The sequence below is a fragment of the Catharus ustulatus genome, chromosome 1 (assembly GCF_009819885.2).
Source record: "Catharus ustulatus isolate bCatUst1 chromosome 1, bCatUst1.pri.v2, whole genome shotgun sequence".
Classification (NCBI taxonomy): domain Eukaryota; kingdom Metazoa; phylum Chordata; class Aves; order Passeriformes; family Turdidae; genus Catharus; species Catharus ustulatus.
In genome coordinates, this window is record NC_046221.1 from 24,758,958 (window position 1) to 24,772,012 (window position 13,055).

Here is a 13,055-nt window from a genome sequence, read left to right on the forward strand (position 1 = left end):
ACATTTTCCAGTCTGATTTTGGTGAGTACATCTTGGACCAAGAGCAAGTCAACATAAGTTGCAAACTGTAAAGGAAAAATGTTTCTCCTGAAAATGTGTAGAAATACAGACTGGGAAATAAACACATCTTATCATAGTGATGCTGAGAGGGAGATAAATGCAAAGCATATGAAGGAAGGGTCTGTATCTCTCTGATCATATTATGCAAACCAACATCACCAGCACTTGTGTGTGTGTGTGGGGTTGCATATAGCCGCACATGGGCACACATTACACAAAGTAACCTGCTATAATATGGTCATTTCTCAGAGCTGCTTTTGCTTGCAGTGAGAGAAAAAGGGTCTTAAAGAAAAGAGTCTTAAAATCAATGCTGATGTCCTTTAAAAATAGGCTGAAGATAATTTTTTCTTTTAAAGATAGGCTCATGAGGTCCTGAAATTGGATTATGAAGAAAATCTTAAATGGCATATAAGGAGAGTTAAATACCTTCCTACCCCAGCAGAGCACAGTGCACTTCTTTGCTGCTATGCAATCATGGAAAATAAGTTTTGTCAGGCATTTTCAGCAGGGATTCATTGGTGCCTATGCCAAGGCAGGTGAGCCAGGCCTAAATCATCCCCAGTGCTGACTGTGCTGATTTGTGTCTTCTGAGACTCACAATACCACAGCCTGGTGGGTCATTTTACCCCAATCTTCCTTTTCCTGCAGCAATATGACATGCTCAGCAATGGGAGCTTTCTCAGCACTTCATTTCACTGGTTAGAACAACTGTCCTTTATTAGGATGATGGCAACATACTGATCTGGATTTGTGATGCTGAATTTACTTTATTTTCTCAGTTATGCTCTGAATGCTCAGTAAAGGAGTTCTTAAATACAGATTTGGGATCCATCTGGAAGTACATAAAAGGTTGTGTAGAGGGCAGAGAGGGCATGTTCACACTGCAGATTCTCATTGGCTTGGGCTCAATTACTGTTGCAATGCAAATGACTTTTAGGTAACAAATCCTCAAATTTTTGAGCAATATTTAGCTTTACAAAGACATGCCAAACTTTTAAAATTCCTAGCAGTGGAAATGTAGGTACCTTCACATTTTCAGTGTTTCAGATTCCCATCTTTCTAAGTCTGTTCGTATTTTGTTTATTGAGGCTGGCAAAGAATGGGAGAACAGAAATTCACCACATTTGCAGGGTTGTTCTTATCCCAAAGCAGAGTTATTTTGCTACATGAGCACTTTGTAGTGTTTTAATTAAGGTAGCATTGTTGCTAACAATTTTAATACAGAGAAAGTAGTCTGTTCTATTTTTGTTGCTGTTTTATTTCAGATAAAATATATTTATTAAGTAAATAAAATAAAAATAAAGTCTTACTTTCAACATCCCATGCCACAACAAATATTTTAATTTGTGCTGTGTTTCTGTACCTCGTAAAGAATAACAACCAGCATCCATCTAAATCTATATTCCTGATAGATTTAGTCACTCAGAGCGACCATGCAAAACCTTCTGCCAGAGCAAATGCTCACTAAACTGGGTTTTCATGTGTTGGCTGTGATGTTTGAGAGGAAACAGATACTGCAAAGGTGATAAATGTGAGGTTGCTTTCCTCTTAAAATACACCTTGAATCCACCGATTCAAGTCAGCTCCTTCTGTACTTTTTGATACACTGATACATTAATTACATGTTTCTGTTGTTCTTGTGAAGTCTGTTACAGTCAAACCACCCTACTGTCATAATAGGAATTATTGAGATTGTATCAGCATTCTCAATATTACTGTTACTAGTGTATGGTGCTATTTATAAAGCAGAGAAGAAAATGTACCTTATGTATGCAATGATGATATTTCAAACCATCTTGAGATGAAGAAAAACAACATTTCCCATTGGAAAATATTTTGATTAGAAATTACTCAGTAAGTACCTTTAAAACTCAGCCTTTTCTGCAAAATTCAAGTGTGATGACAACCCGAAACTCAGTGTCTGTGTTATACCAATTTTTTTGTGGCTGTAAATGATCTTCCCTTGACTGAAGCCAAAACTTCCAAAAAGACAAGCACACCGAAGCTGCAAACAGTATCCTAAACCTCAGATCCTGAATTTGGCTTTTCAGGGCACTCTACTAAACAGAGCAAAAAAATATCATTAGCAAAGAAAGAAAACAATCAATATAATGGTAAAGCATTTCCATTTTGTACATCCACATGAATGTAACTGACGGTGAAACAACTTGCACTTACACGTTGTAAACATATACATTATTAAAACCAACATGTTCGTTATTAAACTCTCTATATTATGCACATTTCTTTTACAATCAGCTCCTCTGTGTCTTTAGAAAGCAGGAATGCCTTCTGCAGCCCTCCTGGGAAGTGTAGTGTGCCCTAAAGCTATTCAGAATAATACAGATTCATAGCAGAGCCACTTAATTGTCTTTAATAACTGACTCCTCCATTTCCTATTGTTCACTGGTGAAAGTAGAAATAGCAATATGAGAAATACTGTTGTTTGAAAAAATATCTATCTTTCTGTATTTTTTGAAGTCTGAAAAATAGGCATGTGGCTTGAACAAACACACACGATGGTATTTTCTTGTAAGCGTTCCGCTGGATTGGCCATGTGATGATCTGCACCGCCAGCAGAGAGTTCCTTCCTGTCCCCCAGCTCCTCTTTTGTGGCAGAGCCAGCAGCTTCCTCCTCACTCTGGGGATGTGTTGTGGTGCACAGCTGGTGCATGTGCTGGTGGTGAAAACAGAGCAGCCTCCTTCCCTGCAAGGCATTGCCTCGTGTATGGACAGGGCAAATCTGGTCCCTTCTCGTAGTGCTGGCTTTGCAGCTCTTCCTCATGAGCTCAGTCCTGGAAGGGACTTCTCCAGTGAGATGGTGACTCATGTAGCCGGACACATAAATTTTTCTTCCATTTAAAATCTACAAATTGAGGGTAAAGCTTAGGATCTGCTTGTGTCAGGGAAGGAAAAATCAGCCTGGCTGGATACAATATTTAAAAATGGTTTCAAATCAATGTGGAGGAAATGGCCTCACGTTTTTGAACATGTACACTGAATTGTATTGCATAACTCATTCCTGAACACTGAAGAGAGTTGTTCATTGCTCATCCAAGTTAACAGGGATTAGTCTGCTAATTTCCATTGTAGCAGAAATAGATTATATAGGATTTTGGCAAGACTATCTAATGAGTAGGAACTCAGGAGAGCAATCAGATTCTAAAAGTAGATGTTTCCTGTGCTAAGATATTGGCTCTTTATTTCTTTCATGGGAACATATACTGCCATGATCACAAATTTATAACAGAGATAAGCATTCATCTAGCACTCAATTCAGAATGCCTACTGAATAAAACCATAGTTCCCAAAAAAATTTCACAGTTTATTCAGAGTAAGAGAATTGTGTCTTAAATGATGAGTTCCTGGGCAGAGTAATAGGGTGACAATTTTTTCTATAAATAAATATTCTTGAACCACCAGTATTGTTACACAAAATATGTTTTGAGATGCCTTCAGGCCTGAAGAGTAGATCTGTTTCTCTGTGGGTGTTTGAGATCTCGGTATGCAATGACTATTTCACCTTAATTTGCTTTATGCCCCTGCTGATGGGATGATATTATTTCGGGGTATCCTTTGGGGATATATTTTTTGGCATTCTTTGGAAAGCATCGAGATTTCAATACTTTGGATTGACTTTCTGCTGTTCATATGTTTGATTTGTCTTGCAATGTGTGAAATCTTTTAAGCAGTCATCAATCTCATTAAAAGGGAAAAGTGAAGGACTCCAAGTCAGTTACACTTCATGAAAGCTGATGGTTTAAAATCTAGTGTTAAGGAAAAGTACCAAAAGCAAAAAGTGCTGAAAGTTTCCAATTGCCACATACTGGTTCTTTCTTTCCTATTTGCTATTGGCTACCTGGGGTTGTTACAAATGTCAGATGGTATCAGGAGACGTGGAGATTATGCAGCCTGGTGGGCAGGCCCATGTTCACTCCCTGCTGCAGTGCACAGGAAGAAATGCCATTCCGGGTGTGCATCACGCTCCCTCTACATCACTGCTGTCAAAGGTTGGTGTGGTTTGAATAGGATGTGTCCTTCTGCCTGGGCCTGCACTCTGACACACCATCTTGGATCTTCACACTCCCACCCTTCTCCCCAATTTTTTCACAAGCAGAACATGAAATGATGTGTTTGTAGTGGCTGTAGGTGCTCAGCTAGGCAGATGTCTCTCCAGATTTTAATGCAACGAGTTCAGAGTCCTCTATGTATCTTCCATTTAATTGTTCATTGTTGGCATCATGATGGTACAGGTAAACAGGGACCTCTGTGATTGACGTGGCAGTGTAGGAGGTAGATCGTGTAGAACAGTGCTCTCGGCGCCTTTGGCCCCACTGGGTTTTGTACTGGGTCCATTGTCTCTTCAGAGCTCCTTGCACCTGTTAGAGAGACACAGCTGGGGTGAGGCATGATAGAAACGCCTGTGATGGGAAGGGAAGGGAAGGGAAGGGAAGGGAAGGGAAGGGAAGGGAAGGGAAGGGAAGGGAAGGGAAGGGAAGGGAAGGGAAGGGAAGGGAAGGCTGGTACTGCAGCTGGATTCTTGCCCCTAAAATGCCCAATGCATTTTGACGACTGAAGAAGCTCAGCCTTGAGTAATGAGCTTTTGTCATGATTGGCAAAGTGTAAGTGCACTTCACAAGCTTGTCAGGACTAATTTTGCAGAAAGAGTTAGAGGATCAGGACAGCTAAACAGGGATCTTGTTCTGGTAATTTAAGAACAGGTTCTGTGCTCACAAACTATAGAATTGCCATAGCTCTCTGCATGGCAGAGGATTTTGACTTTGGAGCAGTCTGCTACCTATCTGCTGAACTATCTCCTAAGAATAAGATATTTTATTCAACATTTACATTAAGAGTGGTGTTATACATGGTACCAGAAAATGATTTAAACTTTTAAAACTGCCAGGGAATAAGAAGAATTTCACCAGCTGCCTGTCTATGCATGACATCTCTTGATAATGTTGTGACATGAGCAGAAAGTGGGCAAATCCCGTCTCTCTTTGTTTGGAACAGTGATTCTGAACAACACAAAGTGAGAATAACAGCAGTTTGGCACAATTATCTGGTGTAAATGACCCTCTCCTCCAGAAGAAGGCAGGTGCAAGTGAGGCACTGTGATGACAGGAGTCTACAAATTTCTGTGCATCTGCTGAGGTGGGCACTATTTGTCATTTGGAGAATGTATTGCTATTCACCTTCTCCTAACACATAAAGAAAAAACCCCATGGCAAATGGCTATGTGGAGGTTAATTAGATATTAAATGCAGGAAAGGCATATGGTCACAATGGAACTTTAATTACTTGGGCTGTGAGCAAGGTTTACTATGCCAGTATTGAGAATTAAAGTGAAATAGCTGCACGAGGGGATGTTTCATCACACTATCATCCAAGTTTATAACTGAGAAAGAATTGCTGGGTCTAGTGGCAACACTAGATACAGAAATATTACAGGAGTTAAACTTTGATGTTACAGTATGAATTTTCTAGCTTTGTCACCCCAGAAGCTATGGGGAGGATCTGGAAGAAATCCTCAGAAGTAGTAGGACAGTGACTTTCCCCCTAGCTCACTGGGGTGGTGGCATCCAGGGCAGACACAACCTCGTCTGTGCAGGCTCTGCCTGCCCACAGCCGCCTCTTGCCCACCACACCATGGTCACCAGCCACTGTGCACTTCTGGCTTTCACCTCTGCCCCAACCTGACCATGTTTGCACTTTATCCATTCAGATTTGTGCCAGCATCTTTAGCGAAGGTAGCAAGAGGCTGCTCTTAGAGTCTTTCTGTTCCTCTCCTAGCCCTCTCCTTGCCCTGCCTCCTGCGCAGACCCCAAGGCTTCGATTGCTCTTGCATGGGGACAAGAGCTGCTGCACAGGTGAGAAGCTCTTGATAAGCTCCTCAACTGCTCTCAGCTGAGCTGGAGTCTGACAGTCCATCAGGACAGCCGTAGGTCTGGAGATGATAGTGTGGTTAACTGGAGAGGGAAGAACAATGTCCTTGAGCCTTACAGAGCCTGCCATGAGCAGCTTGTAATTTTCTTCTTCAAAGGGAATGACACTTACATTGTATGCATGGTGGGTAGACAGCAGACACATCCTTTCCAGTTCAGCCCATGATCAGAAGTGCCATTGTACAGGTCTAAAAGGCTCCACAGAGCAGTGAGAGCACAAGGTCAAAGCATCTTTTTTTGTTCTCTGCTGAACTGCTTATTCTCTGCTGAACTGGCCACAAATGGATAATGGATTGTACAAATTGCTGCATTTGAGTAAAACTTGCTAATCTAGTTTTCTGCCACGATTCCAAGAATCTCAGATGATCATAACTCAGTGCCAACTAAAACCATTCGGGCATGAATTTTAAATTTGTAAGCAGCATTACTGAAAATCACATGCACAGCCATGACAGATTAATGACTGAGGAGGCACCTGGGGACCAGGAGGTGCAGGGTGATGCCTGCCATGCTTTCCACTGTGATGGCAGATAAAAGAAAGCAAAGACTGAAGCAATGAAGAGCTCGAGTTTATTTACTCCAGTCTTCAAGACTTTAAATGTTTTTCTGTTCCCTGTTAGCCATTCACACCTCATTGGCACATAAGATACATGGCTGTTTTTTCCCCCAAATAGACTTTCCATTCTGTTGTCCAGCCTTGCAGCCTAGAAGCAATCCCAGGCTTGAAAATGTGGTCTGGTGAGCAGACTATTGCAGAGACCTTGTATCATCTGTACTGAACTGTTGCTGTTGGACAGAGAAACTGCAGTGCTGCTGGACACCAAGATTTTAAATGAAAACGTACAAGAATATTTTTCACTTAAAAAGTAAAAAAACCAAACCCCACATTGTTTATGTGTTCTTCCAGATGAATGCAGATGTTTGTATAGGTTTTTATTCTTATTTTTAGTTTTCTTTCTATAGATGGGCTCATGGTACTAGGGGTAAATGAAGCAGTAGCGATGGATGCACTATAAAACAGTAAAGAAGTTCTGAGTTTAGCATTGTTTGTCCTGGATGAGATTCATGCATTTCAGTCTTGAAGTTAAATGTTCCAGTAGGAACAAGTAAATCCCAGATTAGCCAAGCTTCTGCAGTAGTAAAATTAGTCTCCTTGCCCCACACTGAATTTTCTCGTGAGAAATAATTTCAGCCTCTATGGCAGCAGATGTATGCAGCAGCTTGGAAACAATCTTATATCCCAACTGAAGACCAGACTCCTTGGTCTATGTACTTCTGCATACACCAGGACTGGGGGAAGTTAGCTCAATTTTCTTGGCCAAACTCCCTTTGGAAGGCCCTAATACCAGTTTGGCATTAGTCTGTTGCTGTTTTTCTATAGGTTTTGTGCCTTACATATCTACAGATTGTATAACTGGAGAAGTAAATGGGAGGAATGGGTCACAATCCTTTCATCCTCTCCTGACCCAGCCCAGCTCTGCCCACCCCAACTACTTGAGAGCATAAACTTTACTGGGTGTTTATGGGTAATGTGCTGTTGCAAGTAGCACCAAACTGTCTTGAATTTGTATTAGAGAGGTGTCATCTTTGATACCACTCACCTTAATAGGAAATTCTAAAAAAAGCTTCCCTAAATAAAATTTCCTTGAAGAAAATAATGCGAGAGTGGCAACACTCCTGCCACTGATAGTCTGAAGCAGATGGAATTATTTTGAAAATGGGTGTAATGGTGAAAAGTACTCAAGCACCAATAAAATCACTCTCAAAACATATGAGAAATTGGCATCCTCACAGTTATTTGTTTTTACTGCCTGACATTGATCCATGTTTCTGATCAGCTGCTCCACCAAAGAGTTATCAGTCATACATATTGGCAACCAGATGCTTCAGATGTATTCCTTGGTACATACCTTGAGAATTGTATTCCTGGGGTTGTAAAGGTGGACATACTCTTCTGACATTGTAGCATTACCAAAAGTACTTTACAATTAGAGCTAGCTGATGAAACTAAGAAACAAATATACTTTAAGATACTTTATGTTTTCAGTGCATTTTATTGTGGCCTCTCCTAATTTTCAGCATTGCTACAATCTTTAATCTAGACAAATCTGGGTGTTCTCATCAGACATGGAGAATGAACCTTTTAAATTAAAGCTATAAAACATAAAGGGAACTTGTTTAGCAAAATCTAATCTGAAAAAAATGGAGGTGACCCTGGGGAGAGTGAAGAAAGCAATGTTCAAGACCAAGATTTTGAAGTACCACATTGTTTGGAGGCTAGTGAGGAGACACTGGAGTACTGCTTGTACACAGTGATGCAGTCACTCTTACAGGCAGAGGGTGCTTCAAAAACTGCCTGACTGGTCCCTACTTTCTTCACAGCAGATCCTCCGTACTAGGGAGTATCAGAAGTTTTCTGTGTTTCCAGGGCATGGGTATTCAGCTGTGTCAGAGTGATGACAGTAAGGCAGAAGTGGAAATGTGATAGCAGCCTGCAGATACTGGGGACAGAAATGTGTTAGGAAAAGAGTGTGTACATGTCTTCCTCTTTGTTTAGTTGGATGCATGAAACCGTGAACTTCTGTAGCATGATCTTTACAGCTCTTATTTCATGTTAGGTTCTGATGCTATTAGCTGCTCACATTTTGCCATTCTCTTTCATGCCTCCTGAGGAGCCATGCTACAGAACTGCTGCTGAGGCCTCTCATCTTTTTTATTCTTCAGTTTCTCTGTACATTCACACAGGAAGCCAGCCAGAGGCAAATGTACACAGATGTCGACAAGTGGTGGCAGAATTTAATACTCTCTTATATCCAGAATGCTATCAAATCAGCCAGTAACACCTTATCAATAAGATAACTTTCTTCCAGTCTCTGTCTAAACATCAGTGTGGTCATGTCATTATATGGAATTTGCTAGTTTCTAATAATATACAGGGATAAACAGGAGCACAAATACCTCTCCATGTTGACTTACTGAGTGTTAGCATCACAAAGTTTGTTCTGTGTCTAATTCATCTGCTCTGGATTGAAAACGAACTTTTAAATAGACTTCCTAGCTTTGCTAAGATTCATGGTGTTTTATTTTGCTACAGTTGAATGCTCTTGATGTGTTGAAAAAGCTTTTTTCTGCCAACCATCTTTGGAAAATTGCTTGCTGTAGGAATTTAAATGATTCTTGACATATTTTAACCTGCTATTTTTTGTAAAAGAAAAAAAAAGCAAAGTGGATTTAAAACCCACTGTAGCTGTATATACTTATATATGATTCAACTGTAAGAGAATGAGAGAAATCTTTGCCTCAAGGATTTTTATTTTTCAATTGCTACACATGAAACATTGGCTGTAAAAAGGCCAGTGCCAATCCTCAAAGGAGCACAAGTAATTGCACTCCCCCACCTCTGACAGTGCTACCAGAGATGGATTTGCCATGGCTCTGGCCTGAGCTCTGCACTGCATTCTTCAGGCAGATCCCTGAATCTCTGCTTCTTAGCTAGTACTGTGGTCCTTCCTGCTGTTCTGAGGCAGGAAGGGGAGTAAAGAATTTTTCTTCTTTACTTAGACCTCCATCTCAAACTTGCAGATAGTAGGGCAAGAGTGTCAGGCCTGTACCTCATTAGGTGCCATCTGCTTTGTAATGGTAACACACCTGATTAATCTGCTCAGAGATATTCCAGTCACACTCTGCACAGAGCTGTCAGAAATGTACACCTCTGCTAGAATGCAGAGAGTAAAGGCAATTTGGTGTGGTTTCAAAGTTGGTACTGTGACATGCTTCACATCTGCATTAATGAACAACAGGATGACTATTTTACAAGTTCTGCTCATTTTCTGCATTTCATGTACTTACCTCACCATTGAAGAAGCAGAATATGGTAGCTACAAGTAAGCCCTAAGAGAAGGAAAAGAAAAGAGTTTGAGGATCAGAATATACAGACTTCATCATATTTTGGAAATTTGGACCTGTTGGATACAAGATAAAAACATTAATCCACTTCCTCTGCATCACAGACACTCCCCATCTTTCACAGGTATTAAATGGACTTTTTGTCTTCTCATAATGTTTTAACATTTCCCCCCTATATTACTAGATTTTATTGATTTTCTGTTATAGCGATGAAGTTATTTATAAATAAGAGATGTAGAGAAGGAAAATAAAAGGTAGGTATATATTTTGCTTACAGAGGAGAACCACACTGCCACTTATTTTGCTGAAGAGATGGTAGAGGAATTTTGTCCTTTCTGTTGCCACTCATTCATCAGAATGTAGCTATCCAGTCAAAAGTGTCAGACACAGAGAATCCAGTTGTCCCAGGAAGGCTTTAAATTGAACCGTATGTCAGGGTAAGTGAACTGGTATGTTGGGCATCACAATGGATGGAGAGGATATGAGAAGAGATGTAAGTGGCCAGAAAAAGGAAAAAATCCATCACAGCACATGACTTAGAAGGTAGGGAGGCAGAAAAAAAAGGACACTGCACATCATAGCTTGGTTGTAGATGGCTTTAATTTAATTTCATCATCACCATAGTTGTTCAGATAGCATTTCACTGCTGTAAGATTAAGTCAGTCACTGCTGTAAGGGCCAAGTCAGGAATATGAGATGGGAAAGTGTGAAATTAATAAGAGAGAAAATCCTTGCACAGAGAGCCTGCCATTCAGGATTATGTAGTTACACTGGTCCATGTCCTAACTGTACTCACTCTTATTAAAGTAGCATTGCATAGCATCACTGGGAGCCAAATACCTTCATTTTAAATTACTTAAAGCAATTATTAGAAACTAAATGTATGGCAGTTTGTGAAATTGAGGGGAAAACTGCAATGAAGCTTATGCTCCCAAGGGCTGCTTTGAAGAGCTTTACAGCTTTATCTTTTCTATAAAAACTTCATTTAAATGATTGCCAGTTGAACCGTAGATAATGCTTTGCAAAATGTCTTGAACTCTCAGATGCATATTTTGCACCACAAACAGGATAAGCAATAACTTCGTAAAAAATGCTTATATAGAAATACACAGGCTGGTTTGGACAAGTGCTGACCACTTCAATAGTGACAATTATTTTTCTCTAATAGATTTTCTCTGATGCAGAATTTGTAATTTGACATAAATTCAAATATCAACATGAAACAGCGTGTAGGAGGAGGATGAAGGGTAGACATAGTGAGACAAAAAGTTTCTTTTCATATTTTGGCAAAGCAGTAAGTATTCTCAAAAATCTCAAATCCCAACATGCAGTAAGCAATACACAATAGCTTGTCCATAAGCTTTGGGCTGAGAAGCTCCAAGAATTCAAACAAAACCTTACAACTCTAAAGCAGGACTTTACCAGACCAGACACTCCTAAATCGAAAGTTTTGCAAGGGTAGAAAATGTGCCAGTTCCTTGCAGCCTGTACCGATGCTGTTTGTGCTGTGCTGCAGAAATGTGCACAGCTGGGCAAAACCTCTGCTCTTGAACTAACTGCACTGTGCACCCTTGCAGCAGGGGTCTGCTATTGTGCTAAATGTGATTTCACTAACAGCAGTCAGCCATAATGGCATACCAGATGGATCTTGATGTCCTCTGAAAGCAGGGATGCTCATTTGACAGTCTACATGACACATGGAAAATTGGAAGAGAGCAGGGGGAGGGAAAGAAGCAGACAAATTTTTTTCAAGTTTGCTCTTCGGTGAGAGTGTTTAGGGGGACTGTAGGAACCTCAGTTCAGAAATTGAACCTGAACTATTGAGGTGAAGCCATTTTACATTTCAGTTCCTGTACGGTATTGGAATTCTTCTGTAACATCCTGCAATTGCTCCACTTTTCTGTTATTCTAGAGTGTAGTTCAATTAACTAATGTTTTCTACTGTCAGCTTCTGACAGAAAAGCTAAAGAGGAAGGTGGAGTGATGCCTCATATCCCTTTCAGTTTCTCTTCCAGTTTAGAGTGAGAAAGTACACCTGGCTTCTTGTTGAGACCATGCATGTTGTACATGTTCTGCCTGAAGAAATTGTTTTCTCTAGTCTGTTCCGTGTATATCCCATTGCACTTCTTCCACCTGCCATGACCCTCTGGACTCTTCCATCTGTCTTTATTTCTATCTATTTCTATTTCTATTTCTATTTCTATTTCTATTTCTATTTCTATTTCTATTTCTATTTCTATTTCTATTTCTATTTCTATTTCTATTTCTATTTCTATTTATTTCTATTTCTATTTCTATTTCTATTTCTATTTCTATTTCTATTTCTATTTCTATTTCTATTTCTATTTCTATTTCTATTTCTATTTCTATTTCTATTTCTATTTCTATTTCTCTCTTCATACATAAAGTTTTGCCCATTGTTCAGAGGGCTGTTGTTATCTTCAGCTGTAAAGCTACAGACATACCAGTAGCAGACACCAGCTTTGTCTGTCTGGAGCCAGGAGGGCTTGAGATAACCATAATTCTACAGTGGATCTGTTAAAACATGTGACAGACTACATGTAAGTTAATTATTTAATTTAAGGACCATGGGTTATTTCTCTTATCTCTTTGACACATATCTTCCAAATTCTAACTGCTAATGGTTTTTGCTCAGGATGGAATTTTTGCTGAGGATGAAATGTCTAAGTCAATTATATCTCTCTGCCACTGTGTGGAGTTGTTAAACTAACCTGTGATATATTGTCTGCTCCCAGCAAGATAACGTCAGCTGTGGTGTTGAAAGCAGAAATGAAGAATACATTTATTTTAAGATGAGGGCCTTTAATGACTTGCTCTGAAATTCTTTATTTCTGAAACTATGTGAAGAACAAATGAATATGGCTTTCAGCTGAATCATGCCATGGGCATTCTCCAGAGACAGAAGCTCTCAGACCTTCACATACCTTGTTAACACTGTAGTGAGTTTTTTCCAGTGTTTAAGTGACTGTACTGGTCTAAGTAAATTCTTTGCTTGACAGGTATTTAATTTGTATTTCACTCCCCTAGAAGACATGAGTGCCTTGAAGAGAAGTTTAAGTAATTTGCTCAGGTTAAAAATAAACAGATATGCAGATTCTGCAAATTTGCATAGGTTTCCCATAC

At 39.8% G+C, this 13,055-nt stretch overlaps 1 protein-coding gene across 4 annotated transcripts in view; it reads right to left on the minus strand.

The window, feature by feature from the left end:
- Window positions 1–1,300: 1,300 nt before the first annotated feature.
- The window catches only part of CALCR (calcitonin receptor), a 170,161-nt gene continuing 158,406 nt past the window's right edge, over window positions 1,301–13,055 (minus strand). For all 4 annotated transcript variants that reach the window (XM_033054456.2, XM_033054443.2, XM_033054459.1 and 1 more), the window contains exons 12-13: window positions 9,855–9,896; window positions 1,301–4,439 (exon numbers count right to left, since the gene is read on the minus strand). In XM_033054456.2, coding sequence (XP_032910347.1) covers window positions 4,218–4,439; window positions 9,855–9,896 — 264 coding nt within the window. In that variant the 3' untranslated portion in view covers window positions 1,301–4,217. The remainder of the gene's footprint in view (window positions 4,440–9,854; window positions 9,897–13,055) is intronic.